This window comes from Mchenga conophoros, linkage group LG2 (assembly GCF_057382185.1).
Source record: "Mchenga conophoros isolate Kocher_MC1m ecotype Shallow Benthic linkage group LG2, M_conophoros_male_GT1.1, whole genome shotgun sequence".
Lineage (NCBI taxonomy): Eukaryota > Metazoa > Chordata > Actinopteri > Cichliformes > Cichlidae > Mchenga > Mchenga conophoros.
This window is the reverse complement of record NC_140527.1, coordinates 28,477,216-28,500,025: the sequence shown is the minus strand read 5'-3', so window position 1 is coordinate 28,500,025 and position 22,810 is coordinate 28,477,216. Positions and strand designations below refer to the sequence as shown.

The following is a 22,810-nucleotide window of genomic DNA, read 5'->3' as shown; positions in this document are numbered from 1 at the left end:
TATAAGATCAATCTCGGAGCTGCGGACGGTGACCTGCAGCTGGCAGAGGAGCTGAATATCTTCTTCGCCCGCTTTGAGACCATGGTACCGGAGGTATTGGAGCCACAGCAGCAACACGCCACCCATAGCAGCACCCCCCTCACCCTGGAAGAGCACGAGGTGAGGTGCATGCTGCAGGCTGTTAACCCGAGGAAGGCGGCGGGTCCTGATGGTGTGCCAGGTCGAATATTGAGGGATTGTGCAGAACAGCTGGCTGGGATCTTCACCAGGATCTTCAACAAATCCCTCGCACAGGCGACTGTCCCACTCTGCCTGAAGTCCTCCACCATAGTCCCCTTGCCTAAGAAGCCCCACATCACCGGCCTGAACGACTACAGACCGGTGGCACTCACCCCAGTGGTAATGAAATGCTTTGAGAAGCTGGTCCGCAGACACATCACAGCAGCCCTGCCCCGCAGCCTAGATCCACACCAGTTTGCCTACAGAGCAAACCGGTCCACGGAAGATGCTGTAGCCACAGCACTCCATGCTGCATTAACTCACCTGGAAGAGCATGGTAGCTATGTGCGGATGCTCTTCGTGGATTACTGCTCAGCTTTTAACACCATCCTTCCACACAAACTGGTGGCCAAGCTACAAGACCTGGGGCTTCCATACAGCACCTGCATGTGGATCAATAGCTTCCTCTCGGGCCGTAGACAGAGAGTCAGAGTTGGCCATCACACATCCTCAGCCCTGAGTCTCAGCACTGGCTCACCCCAGGGCTGTGTGCTCAGTCCACTGCTCTACTCTCTCTACACACACGACTGCACTCCTCGCCACCACAGCAACATCTTTGTGAAATTTGCAGACGACACCACAGTGGTGGGGCTCATTTCCAAGGGAGACGAGTCTACGTACAGAGACGAGGTGGAGCAGCTGACGTCATGGTGTAAGGCCAATAACCTCCTCCTCAACACTTCAAAAACCAAAGAACTCATAATAGACTTCAGAAGGAAAAAGGCAGAGATCCAACCACTATTCATAAATGGGGACTGTGTAGAAAGGGTGGCAAGCTTCCGCTTCCTGGGAGTCAATATAGAGGAGAACCTTTCCTGGAGTGTGAACGCCTCCGAGCTGCTGAAAAAGGCCCAACAGAGACTGTACTTCCTGAGAATTCTCAGGAGGAATAACATCACACAGAGACTGCTGGTGTCCTTCTACAGAGCCACCATTGAGAGTGTTCTAACTTACTGCATATGCATCTGGTACACTAGCTGCACAGGGGCTCAGAGGAAAGCACTCCAAGGGATCATTAACACCGCCCAAAAGATCACTGGCTGCCCTCTCCCCACACTGGAAGTTCTACACAACGCCCACTGTTTTAAAAAGGCCCAAAACATCATAAAAGACACCTCACATCCTGGCCACTCCCTGTTCGAACTGTTGCCCTCAGGCAGACGGTACAGGGCAATCAGTGCAAGGACTAATAGACTCAAACACAGCTGTTATCCAACTGCAATAACACATCTGAATACTACAAAAAAATGTCCATCACGCCACTCTTGTGTTAATCTATGCACGGTCTGAAGCATGTGTGTGGGAATGTATGTGAATGTTTTACTGTTATATCTTATTAGTATTTTAAGTATTCTATCTATTTTATTTATTGAATTTTATTGTTTTATTTATATTTTGATATTGCTAGGGATGATGCAATGATCGGGGACCATTCTTAATTTCGTTGTTCTCATGACAATGACAATAAAGTTTCTGATCTGATTCTGATTTACAGTGGGTCAGTGGTCGCTGAGAGGAGGTGTGAGCTGTTAGTCTGCTGACTAAAGATTCGTCTGTGTTAAACCATTAATCACATTCTAAAGTAATCAACCATACTTTAAATGCTGTTTAATGTGGCACCTCGTATTGTGCATTATCAACTTTGCACATTATACTCTGTAGAAGAAGTACAGTGTGATGCAATGTAAAGTGGGCAATGCAGAGTGTTCTACAGTTCATATCAACCATGTCAATGAAAGTTAAATTCTAAAATAAAAACAAAACAATAAACCATGAATGTATTTTCTACCACTTCTTCTAGCCTAAGCACAGAAGCCCAGCTCCTCACAAATATATAGACCAAATTCAATTCAATTCAATTCAAATTCTTTATTGTCCCACAAGGGGAAATTTGTTTAGTTTAGCAGCAGGCAACAATAAGAGTAAACAAAACAATAATATTAAAATAATAAGGACAATAATAGTAATAAAGAACAGATGTCTGTACAGAAAACAGGTGTCTGTACTGGTCACCCTACAGAGAAACAAGAAGATAAGGACAAACATGCAGACAGGAGGGCAAAAAAGACAGAGAGGTTTATAAAAGCTCATCAAGATTGATAGGAATGCTACATGAAGCAAACAATGTTATTGAGCTTCTCTATTGTCATCCTGCCTGGTGATGGACGAGTTCATGCCTATCTCCTATCTTATTCTGGACACGTGACCAGCACACGTTCTGAGTGTGTTTCTGTACCCAGTTTACTGAAAAAATGGAAATACCCAACAGTGTGTCTGTATAAAAGTCAGTCCATATCCAACATCTACACCCACTTATACTTGTAAAGCTGCAGAGAGCACAGCACATGCTGAATCTAAATGTAGCTCGTTTCAACGCTCTTTAATGATATTTAAGGACAAATAAAAGGCCTGGAATGGATTCAAAAGTTCAGTTAAAGAGACCAACATTTTGATCTTACTCCTCTGTTTTTCACACCAACACTCCTTACTAAGTAGGTAGATTTGGTCTATGATCATGCTGAATAAATCGATTATTACAATTCAAAAAACGTGGGAAAATTGGTAAAACAACAATAGATAAGTAAATGGGACTTAGTATTCTAAAATCATTTTATTTTAATCAACTTTTTTCATCAATGACGCCTTTTAGCAGCACTTTTTTATACACGAGAATCTATAATATTAATTTAATGAGTGTCTGAGCCTTAAAATGAGCCCTCATGATAAAGATGCAGAGCTTATCATTTTAACATTAATATCAGAAATGTAATTGGTTATTTTAAAAACTGCAAACAATCTTAGTTTTTCGAAAATTTCAAAAGCTTCTTTCACCCATCGGCAGCTGTTGTTTGGTCGGGAATGCATTTTGGGCAATGATGAAAGGTTGGAGTGGACATAATGTGCAGATGCTACTGTTTAGACTTTTAAATCCTGGGAAGCTGAGAGGGCGTTTGCGCAACAGCAGACTCATTCTTTTTGTTAAAAGCTCACAATAATCGTTCAAAACTCTCGCGTAAAAGTAAAAAAGGACTGGCCTTTGGGACACAGGCTTTTCTGTCATTAAAGGGCGCTGTGGAGCAGCCCGGTGCCTTTTGTTTTCTCAGCTCTTGGGCTTGAAGTTCAGTTTTCGTTTCTTCCGCGGTGCGCGCTGTTCGCCTCCGGCAGAAAGTCACATGATCCACCCAGAGCCGTGTGCTCAGACTGAAATCTGAAAGGTAAAGCTGGCTGCATTAACTAAATTACTTTTTTTAAAATCAGTAAATGTGAGGTTCTGGCGACACTGCGCGGGTGAGTAAAGCTGTGAGCGATTTGCGAGTATGTTCGGAAACCTCGGAGCTCCAACTGCTCTGCTTGTGGCTGATTTTTATTGATGAGTCTAAAGTCTGACAAGGAGTGTTTTGAGACGATCTTCTTAGAATCTGAAGTTGTTTAGAGTCTAAACAACTTCGTTGCTTCATTTCTCACTGTTTTGACTTCTGCAGGACCATGAAGCTCATCATCCTGAACGACTACGACCAGGCGAGCGAATGGGCAGCAAAGTACATTAGAAACAAGATTTTACAGTTCAGCCCTGGCCCCAACAAATACTTCACTCTGGGGCTCCCTACAGGTAAGAGCAACGTGCAGTCCTGTGATGTAGCATTTAGCACATGTATTTAGATTTGCATGATTTTAATGTGCAGCCTACGTTTCCTCCTCTCACTCCTTTGTTGCTTTTTCTGCCCGTCTTCAGGAAGCACTCCTTTAGGTTGTTATAAGAAGCTGATTGAATACTACAAAAATGGAGATCTCTCATTCCAGTACGTGAAGACTTTCAACATGGATGAATATGTAGGTAGGTCCTGATTGTTCTCTATTGTGCCATTAAGCATACAGAGTGAGGGACGCTTCCAAGCTCTGGTCTTGCATAAGAAACTGCCATAAACTGCTTTTATAGGACTTCCCAGAGATCATCCTGAGAGCTACCACTCCTTCATGTGGAATAACTTCTTCAAGCACATAGATATAAAAGCAGAGAACACGCACATCCTCGATGGCAACGCCGCCGACCTGCAGGCAGAGTGTGACTCCTTTGAGAAGAAAATAACAGCTGCTGGGGGGATTCAGCTGTTTGTTGGAGGTCAGAAGACACACAGATAAAAGTGAAAATACTGCAGCTAGTCAGCCACACATTTCTTTTCTTCTGCCCTGTAATAAATGATTGCAAAACAATTAAGTCCCCTCTTCTTTTTCTGTGTCAGGTATTGGACCTGATGGCCACATTGCATTTAATGAGCCTGGTTCAAGTCTGGTATCCAGGACCAGGGTGAAAACGCTGGCGAAGGACACCATCATGGCCAATGCCCGATTCTTTGATGGAGATCTCTCAAAAGTCCCCACCATGGCGCTGACGGTGGGAGTGGGCACTGTCATGGATGCCAAAGAGGTTGGGAGTCTGGCTCAGTGTCAGCCACGTGCCTTGGTGTTTGTGTTTTTGCTGCTGTGCCTAAATATCAAGAAGAGTGGTCATCAGTTAACTTCTGAACTTGCTGAGTTATTTCTCGGTTTTCAATCTGTCCTCAGGTCATGATTCTCATCACCGGAGCACACAAGGCGTTTGCTTTGTACAAAGCCATAGAGGAAGGTGTGAATCACATGTGGACAGTGTCTGCCTTTCAGCAGCACCCACAGACCATTTTTGTGTGCGATGAAGATGCCACCCTGGAACTGCGAGTCAAAACTGTGAAGTACTTTAAAGGTGAGACACTGAATCACAGATCATGCAGTTGCTGAGTGGGAGAAAAACATTTTATATTTCCAGCTGATTAAGAAAAAATATTTCCAAAGCAGACATGAGTCATAGAAAAACTACTGAGTCTTGTTTTTTGTCCACAGGGATGATGCATGTCCACAACAAGCTGGTAGAGTCACCTCCATCAGAGCCGAAGAAAAACTGAGGGAGACCTCTCTCAAACATCCTGGATTCAAGAGGCATTTGACCAAATGAGCACTCCAATAATTCCATTGATTATGTTTTTCCTTCTTCAAGATCAAGCAAGATTTTCTCACAACTACTTTTCAACTACTAGATAATTTAGTGCTGGTATAGATGATTCTTCATACAACTGCTCATTTGTTCTTTGTAATAAAGCAAATTTAATTTGTACATCTTATGTGTGTTTTTTGGGACATGCTGTGGTTTTCAGTCCGTCCTTCCAGTCATGTGACGAACAGGAATGAACTCCTGTTGCCTTCAAGTGCTCCTTGTTATTTTTACTGGTTTTCTTAGGGTGGAAGTGCTATGAAAGTTTATTTTCACTACAGGGGAAAATGCCCGCAGACTTATTATAATTATTATATGTAAACTTGATATGTAGTTATTAGCCCAAATTTTTTGACTTGCAAATGGCAAAACCCCCCCCCCAAAAAAACCAAAATCCATCCGCACAACCGTTTTTGTTAACTAGAATACTGCCTCACACTTCATATTTGCTTAATTTCAGATGCTCAATAAGAAATCTCGGAAGATGGCACATCATATTAGCTCAGCACCAGTCATATTATGTATTATAACACTTTAAATGAGCAATTTCTTCCAAATAAGTGCATTTAATTTTGCTATATTATACACTGTAGCAATTCCCCTTTACAGCGTAAAATATATATAATTGACAGTTATGGGCTTATAATTTGTAATTTTTCCCCCCTCGATCTTTCACGCGCTAACAACTGAAAGAATGTCGTTTCCGACTGCACTTGAACGCAGCACCAGCTCTGCCACTACCAGGAGCGGAGAAGGAAGGAGATGGCCGACTAGAAGGCAGCGTTATCTTTGCTACTTCGCCTGCGAGATTCCTTTTACATTACACAGTTTCACAGCAGAAGCAGAGGGAGTACTGTACAGTTATTTCGTTCCTCTTCAGCTATGGCAGAACAAAACAGCAGCGTCAGATATCAGGAGGTAGGTAACAGGTTGCCGTCACACTTAAATGTGGCTAACAGCTAGCTGCTGCTCAGTCAACATTAGCCTGTCACTGAGAGCAAAACAGCGAACTGAGCTGTCATTTGTTTACGGGCGGGCCCGATGTTGAGTGACATGTTTTATGCTTTTATTAAACAGAATTTCTTCCACTGCAACTGCTGTACTCATATATTCATCATATATAATTTTAACGCTGAATAGGCCATATTTATTTAGCAGCTAATTAGCCACTCCTAGCGTTAGCTGGCCTGCACAGGAGTGCTGTGTAGTGTCTAGACTTGATCCAAAGCTGTCCTGGCTCACTGACCAATCCTCCCTGTCAGTGACTGAAACCTTAGAGACGGATCAGGGTCAAAATGCTAAAGTGAAGCTGCTGCATGCTCGCTTAAATCGCCACACAGCACTGATGTGCAAATTATGTCTGAAATCAGCAGCCCACGGTTTATAATACAACCTGCCTTGTGTGTCGTTGGTAAAGATAAGGTTACTGTCCGATAATGTTATTTAAATGAGAATATCCGTAAGTATCAAATCCAGATGGTCTAATCTGTGTTTGGGAGAAGAAAGTGGCTGACAGAGCCTGTATGTCCGTACAGCAGGCCCTGTTTAATGACTCATGTAATTGTCTATAATGGCCCAGTACAAGCAGAAATCTTCCCTGGGGATAGTTGCCATGATATAAACAACATGGCAGACAAATATCTGCTATCACACAGTGTAAATGCTATCATTTTGACCTCCCCTATGCAGACAGCATTGTTCCCTTTTCTAAATTGCAGCTGCTTACTTATCTGAAAGGACCGTGTACTGTAAGCGAGACCCAGTTTGTGTTGTTGTCTATTAATGTTTCTCCAGCTGGTGAATGAGGAAGAGCCCGCCCAGCCTTCCCAGGAGGGTCCTGCCCAGGACGCCCCACCACCATACAGCAGCATTGCTGCAGCAAATGCAGGTTAGCTTGGTCACACGCTGTCAAATCACTTCATTTTCTTAAAAACACAATTTAATTCCAGATGTGTCTGTGCGACCTAATTGTCAATTATAAGTGAATTTAAAAGCAGGAAGAGATAAACATTATGAACACTGGCTGTTTTTAACAGCTGTAATTTGACAAGTTGCCACCTATGTGATCACTGCTTCGACTTGTACAAAGCACTTTGATGTTGAAGCTTTTCTGGTGACAGGTTTCCCTGCATGCAGATTTTGTGAGCTTATTTTGCATTTTGTTAAAGATCAGATAAATATTTAGTTTCGCTCACAGAAATCTTAAATACAGTCCAGATGCACCATATATCATTTGTACTGAAATGAGTATGTTTATTTACACGTATAATTGTGTGAAGTTTGTTTAATTTTTTTTTCCTAAAATAGGATTGCAGAATAGGTCATGTGCAGGGAAGGTCTCAGGCTCGTTATCATGTTTCCAATGTCACTTCTTAAGAGGGCAAGGGTCAGCATGTTCCATAAGAGGGTGCAGCTATAGCTCTTCCTGGATGAGTCCATTGATCTGTTTTAGTGCTGTTAGTGTTTGAGCGAGGCAGAGGCGTATTCCAGGATCGCAGCCAAACAACCCAGATAAGTCTTGGCTTGTATGTAGAGAGCACAAACAGTAATGGGTGCATGCAATATATCACAGTTGTCTTTCTTGTACTAATGTTTTACGTAAGTCATTGCTTCCTGCTTTGGGTTTCTAAAGCTCAGCTGTAGCTTTCATTTTTGAAGGAAGTGAAAGAAGATTTTTGTCTGTCAGCAGTCAGACGTGTTAAAACTCGCTGACCTTCGGTTTCTTTGTTTCTCGCTTTCAAAATTGATGCTTTAATTATCATCTCTGCCTTCTTTCAGAGGATGGCTTCGAGCCATCTGTCTCTGTCTGTTGCACAGTGAAGGTTGCTAAAGAAGCGGCAGTTGTCGCACTCACTGTTTGTAGATGTGTGCCAAAATTATAAACTGTGCTTCAGTTTACAGCAGCCCAAAACAGTGTTCAGTTACATTTACAGCAAACTGTTTCATAAATTGTTGGTCCACAGAAGGCATTTAGCACTCCTCAAAATGAAACACTAACAAATACACTCTATACACACTACATTAGGTAGACCAGGTAGTACCATGTTGTCTGTTTGGTTTTTGGAACTGGATTAATGCTTTGTGGCATGGATTTAACAACATGCTTGAAATATTCCTTAAAGATTTTGGTCCACATTGACACAATGGTGTCACAGTTGCTGCAGATTTGTCAGCTGCACATCATGAAACAGTTTGTCTGTTCCACCACACCCCAAAGGTGCTTTATTGGATTGTGGAGGCCATTTGAGTTCAGTGAACTTGTGTTCAAGAAACCAGTTTGAGATGATTCAAGCTGTGTGGCATGGTGTCAGGTGAAGCATCCATCAGAATATGGCTATACTGTGGTCATAAAAGGATGGACATGATCAGCAACCATACTCAAACAGGCTTAAACAAAACAAGTTGGTGCTAAAGAACCAAAATGTGAAAAGAAAATATCCCCCACACCATCATGACAGACCTGAACATTTGATACATGGCAGGAAGGATCCATGCTTTCATTGACACTACAACTCCAGTGTTTCAGTAGAAATTGAAACTCAACAGACCAGGCAGTGGTTTTGCTCATCTGCTTCAAGAAATGCTCTTCTGCATGCATTGGTTGTAACAAGCAATGATTCAAGTTGCAGTTGCTTTCCCATGACCATGAAGCAGTCTGGCCATTCTCCTCTGACATCAACAAGGCATTTTCACCCAGATGTCTGTCTTTCACTGGATAGTTTCTCCTCTTTGGACCATTCTCTGAACAGGTGTACTTAATAAAGCCAGTCAGGATCTGCCATTGTCAGAGTCTTGGATGATACAATACAGCCTTAGCTTTGCTTTCAAGGGACACCTGTGTTAATAATTTATCTTGCCTTAAAGCATCAACTGAGATTTAGCACAGAACTGGTCTGTGAAGACAATGGGAAAGATCAGCAGAGTGAGCACATAGAAATGTTTTTGTTTGCACTCCGTTGTTCAGATTAGCAAAAAGTAAAGCAGGGAGGTGGAAATCAGGAACAATCAGTCTTTGGTTTTCTTGTTTTCAAAATAACATTTGTATTTTTGAAGACATCACAGGCTCTAGAAAAGTGATTTTGTAGTTTAAAGACCACACGTTTACTGGAGAAATAAACCAGCTCATTAATTGATAATGCTACTGTTTGGTGTAGTATTAAAGTGTAGGAAGTGTAAAATTTCAGCTCTTATACACTGTGATAACAGGATTTCATTTATTATTTTCTGTAGGTCTTCTGCTGTGTGGAGGAATGTATTATTACAGATATATATTTGTTGTTAATTAGTTGTAATTATTTGTTGCTTGTAACACCCACAGCTTTCTTTGAATACAAGGAAGATGGAGGAAGATTTCCCAACCCTCCATCCTACAGCGTTGCCACCACTTTGCCCTCCTATGATGAAGCTGAGAGAAGCAAAGCAGAGGCGGCCATCCCGCTGGTCGCTGGAAGAGTCACGGTACTCGTCTCGTTCTCAGACTTCTTTCTAATGACTTAGTGTTGTCACATATAAAACACTAAACAAGACAGAGGTAAACTGAGGTTATTTTAATTAATAGTTTAAACGTATCCTTTTTGATGATGCAGGAGGAAGACTTTGTGGCCAGAGATGACTTTGATGATGCCGACCAGCTGCGAATAGGAAACGACGGCATCTTCATGCTCACTTTCTTCAGTAAGAAACAGACTTTTGTAACGGTAACAATAAACAGACTTGATGCAAATGTACAACTCTGTTGACTCATCAAGGACAAAATTTACTCTCCTTTAATTTAACTTTTGTTTAGCTTCTTTTTGTTAAATCTGTGCCAACATGATGACTTTACAAATCAATGATCCTTCTGTTAATGAACTGCTGTCTTTCTGCTACCAGTGGCATTCCTCTTCAACTGGATTGGCTTCTTCTTGTCGTTCTGTTTGACCACATCAGCCGCCGGCAGATACGGGGCCATCTCAGGCTTTGGCCTGTCGCTCATCAAATGGGTTCTTATTGTCAGGGTAAGAGCCACACACAGCATAGACCAGCTCAGCTCAGCTCTCCACAAGGTGGTTAAAATTCAACCATAATATCACAGTTATTCTCCCCCCGAAAGGAGCGCGTATGTAATCGGTTCAATTAGTTTGTCTGTCTGTTTGTAAGCGTCCGTAGTTTTCAAGATGGGTTCAAATCTTGTGTGATTGTCGATGATAGTGACAGCTCGAGCTGATTTCATTTTGGTGAAATCAAGTCAAGGTCACAACAAATGTGAAAATCAGCAAAAGCTTTATGTTACCCTAATCTTTTTTTAATGCATTGTCTTCAAATGTAACAACACTACACTAGGCTGTGGGGGGACGTCAGTAACCATGTTGGCTAATCATTTGATCTCGACCTTTATTGTTGGTGCCAAAGCTCAAAGGGACCTTGGAAAAAAAATTTAAGAAAGCGTATAAAGTAATATAACGTATGAAAGGGTATGGGGAGAGCCGTAAAACACAGGGTTATATCTTTTCAATAAAACACCCTATGACATCATAATGACGCCATAAAGTTTTGCAAAATCTTACACTGCATGAATATCTTAAAGTCTTAAGTTTTTACAGCTTATAAAAACCAAAGATTTCAGCCAAATCTGCTCCAGTCGAATGAGTGAAGATGATAAAAACACCATTTATTTTAGTATGTAATGCTTCAAGGTCAGAGGTCAGATAGCAGCGTGTTGTAATAAAAACAGCATGTTGCAATAAAAATGTCATAAAACATTAAAGTTTTAGTACAACCTTGCCCTTCGAGGGAGTTGTGCTGTCTTAGCGACCGTGGCTCAGGGGGTTGGGAATCGCATCTGTAACCGGAAGGTCGCCGGTTCGATCCCTGGGCTCTCTGTCCTGGTCGTTGTGTCCTTGGGCAAGACACTTTACCCTACTTGCCTACTGGTGTTGGCCAGAGGGGCCGATGGCGCGATATGGCAGCCTCGCTTCTGTCAGTCTGCCCCAGGGCAGCTGTGGCTACAACTGTAGCTTGCCTCCACCAGTGTGTGAATGTGAGAGTGAATGAATAGTGGCATTGTAAAGCGCTTTGGGTGCCTTGAAAAGCGCTATATAAATCCAATCCATTATTATTATTATTATTATTATTAGCGTTCTTGTTTTAGTTTAAATTTTAATAATTTAATGTTGGTCTTAACCCTGTGAAGCCTGAACAACGAAAGGATTGACAGAAAATTCTGTTTATTTATATTTGAACACTGCATGTGTCTGATTGTATAAATTACAGTTCTCAAAATGTATCATATGTATGATACTCGTGTATCATATCTGATAGCCACAGCCACCCCAGCTGTGGCTCAGGTGATAGAGCAGATCAGCTACTGATCGGAAGGTTGGTGGTTCGATCCTTGGCTTCCCCAGTCTGCATGCCAAATATCCTTGGGCAAGATACTAACCCCAAGTTGCCCTCCGATGCATCCATCGGAGTATGAATGTGTGTAGTTTAGTTTGCACTTGTGTTTAGAAGTGTTTGTATGAGTGGGTGTGAATGGGTGAATGAGGCATGTTGTATACAGCGCTTTGAGTAATCCGGGAGAGTAGAAAAGCGCTATATAAGAATCAGTCCATTTACCATTGACCATATGATGCATTTGGCGTTACAGGGTTAATGATCTATTTAACGGCACTTAATTTCCAAAAACACTTGAAATTACTCGTGCCACTTAAGTTATGGATGGGTGTGTGGTCAAAGATGTGCCGCATGATTCTACAAAGTGGTGTTTGGTGCTGTGTTCTTAAAGACAGACCACCAGAGTCACACTGTTGATTGAAACTTGCGTCTTGTGTCTCTGCAGTTTTCGACCTACTTCCCCGGTTACTTTGATGGGCAGTATTGGTTGTGGTGGGTGTTTTTGGCACTTGGTGAGTGAGAGATGATGTTTTATAAGTATACTTGTATTTTTATATTATTAACACTCCACACACAGCTAAGATTTTTCTAATTATGTTGTGTGGTCATTTCTTTGCTAATCTGTCTTCTGTTTGGACTGCAGGCTTTATGCTGTTTATCAGAGGCTTCGTGAACTACTCCAGAGTGCGTAAACTGGCTGATCCCACTTACGCCACCCTTCCTCGAACAAGGGTACTCTTCATCTATTAAAGGTAAGGTGCATGGGTCATGAAGAAAATATCAATTTTTACTTACTGTCTGTCAGGTTTGTCATTAGTGGGCAGCACCTTTAAATCCGTGTTGGACTGATTTATGAATGGCAGCTAAACAAACAGCACAAAAATCAGCCATTAAACAAAAAGCCCCAGATGGTACCCACAGTTTGTTGTGGCTCCATCCAAGTGAAAATAAAATGTAGAGACTTGGTGAAAAGATTAAAATAAGCTGTTCACGACCTCTTTGATTTTTCAGCTTAAGCAGATTAAACATAAACCTGCTACTTCCCCATGTAACCTCTGTCCTCTGACTTTGCTGCTACATGGCGCACAGCACAACCACTGTCAACACCTGTCTCTGTGATTAAACTAACCTGATGCTCCAGATGGTGTGTGACACAGAACCAGCAGGGATGTCCTTTGGAAAAACGCAGGTGCAAGCCAAAAATAACTGTCTGTTCATTACAGGTGAAATTTAACCAATCAGATCCACAGGCTACTTTCAGTGCAGCCAGTTGGAAAAACAGGTTCTTGCCAAAGTCAGTCAGGAGAAGAGTGAAAACAGAGAGCAGGAAGTGCCTATAAGGGTTTTCTTTGCACTTCTTGCAGTTTAGAAATGCTCTAAACTAGAGCTGGGCGATATAAGATTTTTTCATATCACGATATGTTTTTTTTTTTTTTTTTTCATTTCAGGCGATAACGATATCTATCACGATATAAGCCAAATAACTATATTTGTAAGATTTAAATGTGCCGTTGCTCACAAGTAAAATGTGAAATAATCAGCAGCTTGTTTTTATTTAAATATTTATTTCCCATAATAAGTTCAACAGGGTAGATGTACTTAAGGAACATGAGACTTTTTCAGATAAATAAAGGCAAATATTGCAAACTACACAAAAGGCAGCCGCTAAAGCGTTTAAGTTTCAAAATAGAACAAACGAAGCAGACTACTAAATTGTCAATTCCACTTAGAAACAAAATATTAATTCTAAAAAAAAATCTTAGTTTGTTTTACAGAAGAACAGACAAAACTGACTAACCTTTGTCAATATCAAATAAACTGAGAACTAAAAGGAAATTCTCAATCTCTCCTTGTTGTATAGCTTAGCTTTTCAAACAGTTTTAACAGTTACTTTAGTCTGACAAAAGCCGAATGACGAATTAGCGCTTCCAGTCAGACACTGAGGCTACGTCCACACGTACACGGGTATTTTTGAAAACGGAGATTTTCCGTTTTCGTTTTAAAAAATAATCCCGTCCACACATAAAGGCAGAAATGAAGGAAAACGCTGCTATGAACATGCCAAAGCAGCAGGTGGCGCTAGATTCCTAACCGTGCAGAAATATTGGCCAATCAGAAGTCTAGAAGCCTCGGTGGGAAAAAGTAAACAAAGCTGGGGCATAGAAGCAGAACCGAGTCGTATGTGTGGAGGGACAGTAACTGTGTGTATATGTAAGCATTTAAACACTGCAGAGAGTAGAATTAACAGTAACAGTATTGTAGAAATTCATTTCACCGAAACAATAACGTGGCGCACAGTGTGACGCATGCACCAGTTTATTGTATTTCCAGACTTGCTTTCGGCACAATTTACAGTGCACGCTATTCTGTTTTTTGTCAGACTTGAAATAGCCGAAATACCTTCACACTACGGAACTTCTATGGCTCTTCCGTTCGACAATCTCTCCGGCATTGGAGCCATCATCTGTTTTCTCTTCGGTAACCTTCGGTCATGCTTGGTTGATTTTTCTAGTCGGCACACTCATTTCCTCCATTACCCGGGCAGTACGGTGGCTGGCTGCTTCCCAAACAAACACACGTGCGGCTTGGCACTTGTGCTGTACGTAACAAGTCACGCGACGTGACGCTGCGGCTGTGATTGGTTCGGCTCTGCGCTACTTAATTTGGATTGGCTGACCCCTTTTCTTTTTTTTTTTTTTTTTTTTTGAGGACAAGAGCGGCGAGGTCTATCGCGATAGTTTAATTTCTCTATCGAGTAAAAGTTATATCGTGATACATATCGTTATCGTTCTATCGCCCAGCTGTGGTGGTGACAGTGGGAAGGAAGACCTCCCTTTTAGCAGGAAGCTGTTAAACATGGGAGAGAAGATGCATGTTAATGAAATGCAGTAGTGTCATGTCCATTCCCATGGTTTCAGTAGTCCCCCTCCAGGAATTTGCTGACATCTAAGTGGTTAGATTGAGGTTATGATTATTAATTAAATCAAAAATGGTGGAAAAAAATAGCTAGCAATGCACAGAAGGAATCTACACTACTGAAGAGACCAGTCAGAACAGGTGCTACCTGCATTGATGTGATCTGTATTTACAGTTTCAGGGAGGTACCTGTCCGGTTACGGTGTAGGGTTTCACTTTGTGTGGTTACAACATATCTGCGGTGTAGCTTTCATGCAGCAGCAGCTTTGACCTAAACAAGTTTCCCTGCCATCAGTCGGAGTCCAATAATCTTTGGTGCTACACTTGAATTAGACCGGGAATGTGAAAAATGCAGTCCAAGGGCCAGAAAGACTCCAATCTGGTCCACTGGATGGCTTGTTTCTATGAATGAATGGGAATTATGTTAAAGAGCTACCAGAACTTTATCAGCAAATTTACATACTTATTTAAGTATGCTGACAGATTTTTAATTTACCTCAACATTTCTTTATCATGTAGAAAAACTGAGACGTGCAGTTGAAGTTGCACTTTTTGATTTATATATCAAATGTAATTAAGTGTGTCGTTAAACATCTGTACGCTGACAGAAATAGGAGTTTCGCTGGTCTGGCCAACTTACAGTCAAAGTAGGCTGTATGTGCACATGAAGTACAAAGAGTTTGACGTCACTTCTTTAGACTTAAGTGGGATTTATAGTCCCACAAACATGTCCATCCACGTTCGCTTTCATGAAAAGCGCAGACAGCTCTGTGTGTGTTCTGTTGGTCCATGGCTGGCTCACGGACCAACAACACCACGAGCAACAGCAGAGACTTTGTACACTGCCTCCACCTGACCACAGAGCTCACTGCAGGCAGACGGGCAGAGCATAGAGTGGAGCCGAAAGCCTACACGCTCGCTCTGCTTGACCATAAAACCAGCTTAACACTTTGCCATCAGCTCATGTAACACTGCCCCTCCTTTCTTTCACACAGAGCAGAGAACCTGTATCTGTTTTCACACACATCTGTTTTACTCTAAGTGTCTGCTCAAACCTCTAAAGTGCACTGCAGTGAAAATACAGCGTTTAGTTGAGGTTAGGGTGTCGTCTGAGCAGCAGCATACAGGCCGAGGACCACTCCAGCCTGTGTACTCAGCAGCTGCTTTATGTTCAGATTGACTGCAGACGTCTGGTTTGTCACAAGCATTTCCTGCAGGGCATGTGTGAAAAAATTTCCCCTCGACTTCCAACTCAGTAGAAGGGGAAACGCTTATCTGCTGATTGGGCAACCAGCTGTGGTTCAGAGACTGGTTTATGATGGATTCTCTCGTGATCTTGTGAGACTCTGCCTTGTAGGTTAAAGTTAAAACAGCATATCATTAACATGTCACTGAAGACCAACTCCATCTATTATGAACTGAACTTTTAAGAACAAAGTTGTAGCAACAAATGATCTCAAAAGCATTAAACCATGTTTCTGTAAAACATGTATTTATATTTAACCGAGTGGTAATAATTCGGTGAGCAGGCCTGTTATTAACTGGCTCTACTTACAGTGTGTCAGGTTGATAAGTAAGATTTGTGGTTGAGATTAGGATTGATTTCCACTGTTATGTCAGTTTTCTCCATTTTCCTATGTCAAAATCAGGACGTGGAAGAACTGGATGTGAAGAAGAAGAACGAGTTTAAAATAAAAGAAGACACTTAACCAGAAATCAGCCAGATGAGATCCAGATGAAGACGACTCGAGTCAATAAAAAATAATAATCAGGAATTATATCACTCGTTTTCTTTTGTTTCAAACCTTTATTAAAGACAAATGGTTAACAGTAATAGTCCCTCAATGTACTCATTAGTGGCGAATGTTAAGTGCTATTTACATCTGTCTGTAATGTATAAGTAATGCCTTATATCATTTGATGGTAGCATACGAGCATGCATCTGCCCTTAAGGTCAATTAAATAGGGAGCGTCTCGTGTTGGCGACACTTGAAGCCAACAGGTATTAATTAGCGCAACACTCTGTAAGCTTGCCATAGCATGCAACACACTTTATAATAATCTGCTCTTCGAGGTTTAAGCTCTTTATAGATTTCTTTAGGCTGTAAATACGGAAGTACTCATGAACACATCCTCCACTCACCTGTTGGCTTTAAGCAGTGTTGCCAGGAGGGGACAGTGTTGTCTGCAGCTTTTAGAAACTGTCATCGTAGATGTGATTCACACACAGCAAAGCGGCATCCATGATTTTTGCCTGTTACAATGTTTTTGTTGTACATTAAATCAGGTAAAACTCTCCAACCAGGGAAGAGAATTCAAGTTGCATGTGCAGGTTGATCCTAGAAGATGGAAAAGGAACTCGATGGCCTCAAATGACAAAACCTGGAGCTGCTCTGCTGACAGCTGTGGAGACGCCAAATTTCTTTTGGCACTGACAGTGACCGAGATGATTTTTAAGGGCATATGAGCACATTTTCTGGTCCGTGTCCTCACAAATACCAATTAGATGTAACAGCGTGACCTCTCGATGACTCCTCAGTCTTTCTAGTCCACGTCCCACTCGCTGTCAGAGGAAAAGCTGTCAGGATTTCAGTACATAAGAAATGAACTTGTATTTTACTTCCAGGTGGGTTTTTACCTCAAGGTTTAATTGATGATTATTTCTTAATTTTTCATACTATGTAAGAAGTTTCTCTGTTGTGAGTATTATTATCAAAGAATGTTTAATGCAGGTGCACTTTTAGAAACACGGCCAATAAGGACATTTCCATCATTAGATTAAGTCACAGACACATAAAGCAAGTGGTGCAGGATGTTGTTTTATAATGACGCTTGAATCAACAGTTCATATTTCATATGCCATGGCTTTCATTTACAGACCAGTTATAGCTTCTTTCTATATGATGTAGAGCTGCAGCCTGGGGTTTTTGTTGTTATCAAACTGTACAGAAACTGTTTAGTGTTAAATAAATGTCACTTTAAATGCACCTGCTGAGCTTCCTGGGTTGTTACTGATGCATCACCTACTCAGAATACATAAATGCAGTGGATAGAAAAAGTGTAAGCTTCCCATTTATAGGAGCATGTGCAACCACAATGTTTTATGTTTTTAATTTGATCCGCTAAAAGTTTTGTTTTAAGGTCACATTAAAGGTGGAAAAAGTTTTATCTTGGTCTCGTTATTGTAACGTCATTACCGCAGGCACTTTAACAGGCACGTGTACGCTTTTTATATCCACTGCATGCTTCATTAATGTGTAACAGGAAAACCGCTAACAAAATGAAGTGGTTTACAATGGGGTACAACTGAAGAACTATAAATATGGTAGTCAAAGGAGCTTGCAAAGAAACATTAAAATAGTTCAATAAAATACAACAAATATTTAAAAAAGCGTAACAAAATAGAACCAAGAGCTCAGTAGAACAGAAATGAAGGCTCATTAAGTGCATAGTAAAATAAACAGTGCAGGATATTCAAAGTGTAGAGACGAGCATACTGATGATTGTTCTAGGTTATGAAGCCTTATTGGACAAACCATGAAAAACCGTGAGTGCACAAACAGTTGTTAATAAGTGTGATTAAAGGGGCTAACTCATAGGTCAGTGTGTATGTGTATAAGGGGCCGGTAAATTTAAGTGTTGCAAATAAAGATTCTTTGGAGAGGATGTAATCATGCACAGTGGCGGCTTCTAGTGGCAGCAATGTGTAACTGTTGGAAGTATAACAGAGCAGCAACACTTCTGAGAAAGCTTTACTGGTTAATTTGTTAGGCTTTAAGCTCTGTAGCACTTTCTATCCAGTCAAGGTTTCAAGAACAAAACAGATTACAGAAAAGCTAAAGTACAGTACATAATTAGTGGCAATGTATTTATTTACTCTTCCCAGAAAACCTTAGTCCAAGAAGCACAAATTCCTGTTAAACTGCAGGTTAATGTGTTCATGTTTGCTCTACATGTCTGTTCTGTGAGCTAAGAGGACCTGCTACCAAATAAAATCAAAGATTTGTTGTGTCTATAGATTTGACGTATTATTAAAATAAAGAGACATTTGATCTCTCCATGCACTACACAGACTGCCTTTGCACTTCCCTTTTATTTGGATTTATTATCTCTTGATTTCACGCCACCATCTCCTGTAAGTAGTCCTATTGATGATTTAGAGGTTATGTGTTTCTGGTCCTTTGCGGTTGAGGTATCGCTGTGTGTTTTGCTCCTTTAGTCATCCAGCTGCCTGGGGAGAAAGAAGACGGCTTTCTGTCCGATGTGGGTTCTCGGGCCGAGTTTAGGCTTTCCGTTCTTTTTCAGAGCTACGTACCAGTTGTTGTCGTGATATTTCTGTGGCTGGTATGTGTTGTAGTGGTTCTCCTCCAGCCTCTCCAGGAAGTAACATTCATCTGTAATTGTGGGCTGAGAGACAAATGGAAGAACATTTGAAATAACATCTCATGAGGTTTGAGTTGGAGGTAAAAATGTAAACATTTAAAGGGTTAGGAATAACAGTTAATAGTTTCACTTTGATTCAGTAAATCCTGCACTATCAATAATCAGAGTTTATGTCTTGTCCTCCTACATTAAGCTGTGCTGGCAAAGCAGCAGAGAAGTATGACCAGTGATCAATACACTGTGGGAATGCCCTGATGTTGAAATCTTATTCTGTTACTCAGATTTTTCAACCTTCTTGGTATTGAACAAAAAACTAATATATTAAAAGTACAGTGTGTGCAAAGGTTTTAAGCAGCTCCTTCTTTCTTTGGTAGGTTTAATAAGTTCAACAAATTTATTAAAATATACAAACAGACTTACAGAATGAATATGATTCAAAAAAAAAAATTCTAAAGGACACAAGAAACAGATGCTATTTATCTGTTGCAGATAGTTTTCCAATGTTCTCTTGTTTTTTCAGAACACACGGCACACCATGCCAAGATATGTCAGGTTTTCAACTGAAAAGTGAAAAAAAAGGTTTATCCATTGAGTTAGGTGTCTTTTTAGGAGTGAATTCACAGGTCTGTTAAGTGACTTACCAAAAAACATTAACAACAAATAATTCTTGGATTATTTTCACTGGACTGAAAATGAGTGAAAAATCAGCCAGTGTCCACAGAGAAACTTTAAAAGACCTTCAGAAAGCCTGAAGACCTACTGCTTAAAACATTTACATGAAATTCTTATAAAGAACTATATAAAGAAATGAGGGGTAAATCAAGGATTTTACATGGGACTGTAACTCTGCAACAAAGTGGGATCAGGTTTAAAAACATGATGTCAGTGCAGATAACACAGACCGAACTTATACAATTCAAGCAGATAAAAAATAATTTAATGAATAATAAAATGTGTCTTATGTTAAGTGTTAATATTCTTGATTGTTTCCCGATTTGTTTTTCTTGTAATAGTTCCCATAAACCTTTATTTAAAAAATAAAATTTGCCTTAAATACTCACTGAACTGTACAAACGGCCTTCATCGCTCATGGCTAAATATCTGCTGGCTTCAGTTCCTTGGATGACCACGACACCTCTGTCCACAGCTTTGAGCTTTAAAACAGCTGAAAGGATAACAAAAAATTACATGAAAGTCAAGAAATTACACAGAAACTGTCAAAATCTGAATATATAAATAATGAATATTTCATGGGTTGGCTCAGAGGTTTCAGTGCAAAGGTAAATCTGCAGCATCTGAATATAAAACATCAAAAACAGCTGTCGATGCATTTATTTATTTTATTATTCACAATCTGAAAATTCTTCAGCAAAAATCTTTAAATATTCCTGCAGAAAGAGAGCCACCAATCTTTTTTTTAATCTGTTTCTCTCTGTTTTGTCCAGCCTTGATTAGAACAGGTTCACCTGCGGTGTAGCACAGATGGCTGATCAATACAGAAAAGTATCTGATGACTGAAATGTCTCGTGCTGTGGTTTCCTGTTTCCACCTTTTCAAGGCCAGAAATGTTTCTTTCACAGAAGCCTCTGCGGCATCATTCCCAGCACGCCATTCCACTGCTCCTGTCGGTAAACTTTCCTTCTACTTCTGCGTGTTTTCTCGTGCTCAGACAACCACCGACTCCATCCACATTCATAAACACGTTCAAACTGAACTCACAGACATTTTGCAACAAACTAACGCAGTGGGATGTCCCGCATTTCACTTAAAAAGTGAAATGGACGCATGGCGCTTTAACCTGGAACACCTGCAGCAGAGGAAGTGAACGCGTCATGCTGCAGGCCTGACCTGGATGTTAAAGCGCGCAGTGATCTTACTGTGAGCGTCACTCTCTTCCCTCTGGCCCTGCACCGTCCCGTCGGGGAGGATCTGGAGGTGATGTCCGCCATTCATGCAGTACAGCCGAGCCAGTCTCCGGTAGTCCCTCAGCTGCAGCGGGCTGCTGTCCCCCACGCTCAGATCCACCACCGTGTCTCCATCCGCCATCCTGCTCGGCAGGAAACCTCGCTCTCTACAGCAGGGGGGTCTGCGACGAGAGGGGATCGGTTTCCTGCGGAAATTCTCACTGGATTTGTCCCCTTGCAGAGATCAGGTGTTTATGTGGCCGTGAACGAGCGCGAGACCACACAGGCAGCCACATGCGCAGTCCCGATTCCTGGCAGCATCCAACTGGGGTGAAAATAACAATGCCCACTTTGAATTCAAAGTAGCTTTTTAAACAGCCAGTGTGAGGACCCTGAGTTACTTTCTGCTTTCGTTACTTGTTGATCAGGTAATCAGTAACGAGCCCACGTGCCATAAGCACGCAACCTTTATTCACATGTTTTTGAAAGATATTTCTAATTTTCTGGGAGGCAGCTGTAATTAACGTGGGAGGAGCTGCTGCACATCACAGCTTTATCCCAGAGATGGGACTGCAGTTTGGACACAACACAACAAAAGTTGTTTGCGTCCCCGGCTGGCGCACTTTTAATCTAACTGATAGGAAATAAGGGGAAAAGGGACATTTTCAACATGCTATTCATAACACAACATGACAGTTTTAGTTAAAGAGTTAAAAATAACTATACATTTTCTTGAGTAAATGAACATTTCCAATGACACAAAGTTTTGTTTTTTTTTAAGTTCAGAAATGTCCTACATACTGGTTTCCACGAGTCTCCATGAAATAAAAACTGAGAACAGTTGAAAAAACTGAAAATTCCACTGAAAACAGGCAAAGAAGCTGAAAATTCTGCTGAAAAGAGGTAAAGAAGCAGAATGTTGTGCTGAAAAGAGGTGAATCAGCAAAATTTCTGCTGAAAACAGATTTCTGCTTAAAAGAGCTAAAAAAAGCTGACATTTGTGCTGAAAAGTGGTGAAAAAACTGAAAATTCTGCTAAAAAGGAGTGAAGAACATAAAATGTGTGTTGAAAAGAGTAAAACAAAGTTTTACTGTTAACTGAAAAAAATGTTACCATAAGCAGGATTTGAACCCTGGCCTCCCAGTCTGAGAACGGCTGCTCATCTCACTGACCTAAAACACAGCTCAGCCCAGCGAGCAGAAATAAGTGACCACATTGATAATGTGTTCCATTCATTTCAATGGGCAAAATATTGCAAAAAATGCAATGTGAGGCATTCACACAATAACAACTTACTACAACCAGGGAATGCAGAAGAGCATCTCTGAATGCACAACTCGTTTAACCTTTAAGCAGATGGCCTGGAGGAGCAAAGACCACACCACCAAAAGTGGACGAAAGATTTGAAAAATATTGGTCTGGTGAGTCTCCTTTTCTGCTGCGACATTTGAATGGCAGGGTGAGAATTTCCAGCACCTTGTTGAAACTACACTGTGAAGCATTAAAGCAGTTCTGAATGCAAAATAGGGTTCAAAGTGTACCTCATAAAATCTGTGGTGATTGGATAAGCATCTAATTTTCACAGCTAGATGTGCTCCTTTATTGGCTCTCGGAGTTTAGTCCCTACTCCAAGGTGTTAAGTTTTGCTTCTCAGCAGCCATTTAAAAACAACCACTTATTGGGGCAGTTATTTTGAACCATTATCTTAATTTAAATACTCGCCTGCACTGTAAAGTCACCGGGGAAATTTGACAGAAACTTCACCTTAAAAGTTGCTGACTTTGCCTTAAATTTAGGTTTTAAAAGGCTTTCTTCCCCCTTCTAATTATACTGGTTTACTTCCAGTGAATCTAAGCAGTCAATAAACCAGGTGTCAGAATGGAAAAGCATGTTTATTTGATGAACACGTGCTTGCTGTGAACATGAAAAG

General features: G+C 41.0%; 3 protein-coding genes across 5 annotated transcripts; 2 read left to right on the top strand and 1 right to left on the bottom strand.

Moving 5' to 3' along the window:
• The first annotated feature begins 3,352 nt into the window (after positions 1-3,352).
• On the top strand, positions 3,353-5,425 carry gnpda1 (glucosamine-6-phosphate deaminase 1). 2 transcript variants are annotated; one of them, XM_085248149.1, is made up of 7 exons: positions 3,353-3,494; positions 3,762-3,889; positions 4,013-4,114; positions 4,217-4,399; positions 4,521-4,705; positions 4,843-5,017; positions 5,155-5,425. In XM_085248149.1, exons 2-7 carry the CDS (start codon positions 3,766-3,768, stop codon positions 5,214-5,216), a joined length of 831 nt encoding a protein of 276 aa, XP_085104275.1. In that variant the 5' UTR covers positions 3,353-3,494; positions 3,762-3,765; the 3' UTR covers positions 5,217-5,425. The 2 variants fall into 2 exon arrangements, with proteins under 2 accessions (XP_085104275.1, XP_085104284.1); XM_085248158.1 differs by having other exon boundaries at positions 3,439-3,567.
• Positions 5,426-6,023: 598 nt separating this feature from the next.
• ndfip1 (Nedd4 family interacting protein 1) lies at positions 6,024-17,580 on the top strand. The gene is made up of 8 exons (XM_085292163.1): positions 6,024-6,220; positions 7,097-7,190; positions 9,621-9,760; positions 9,889-9,976; positions 10,175-10,299; positions 12,123-12,189; positions 12,321-12,429; positions 16,243-17,580. Exons 1-7 carry the CDS (start codon positions 6,185-6,187, stop codon positions 12,425-12,427), a joined length of 657 nt encoding a protein of 218 aa, XP_085148289.1. The 5' UTR covers positions 6,024-6,184; the 3' UTR covers positions 12,428-12,429; positions 16,243-17,580.
• Positions 17,581-18,653: 1,073 nt separating this feature from the next.
• fgf1a (fibroblast growth factor 1a) lies at positions 18,654-21,197 on the bottom strand. 2 transcript variants are annotated; one of them, XM_085292185.1, is made up of 4 exons: positions 20,854-21,197; positions 20,038-20,141; positions 18,909-19,000; positions 18,654-18,824 (listed from the first exon to the last, which is right to left on the bottom strand). In XM_085292185.1, the coding sequence occupies exons 1-4, from the start codon at positions 21,020-21,022 to the stop codon at positions 18,809-18,811; spliced, it is 381 nt and encodes a 126-aa protein (XP_085148311.1). In that variant the 5' UTR covers positions 21,023-21,197; the 3' UTR covers positions 18,654-18,808. The 2 variants fall into 2 exon arrangements, with proteins under 2 accessions (XP_085148311.1, XP_085148302.1); XM_085292176.1 differs by having other exon boundaries at positions 18,654-19,000; positions 20,854-21,188.
• Positions 21,198-22,810: the final 1,613 nt, after the last annotated feature.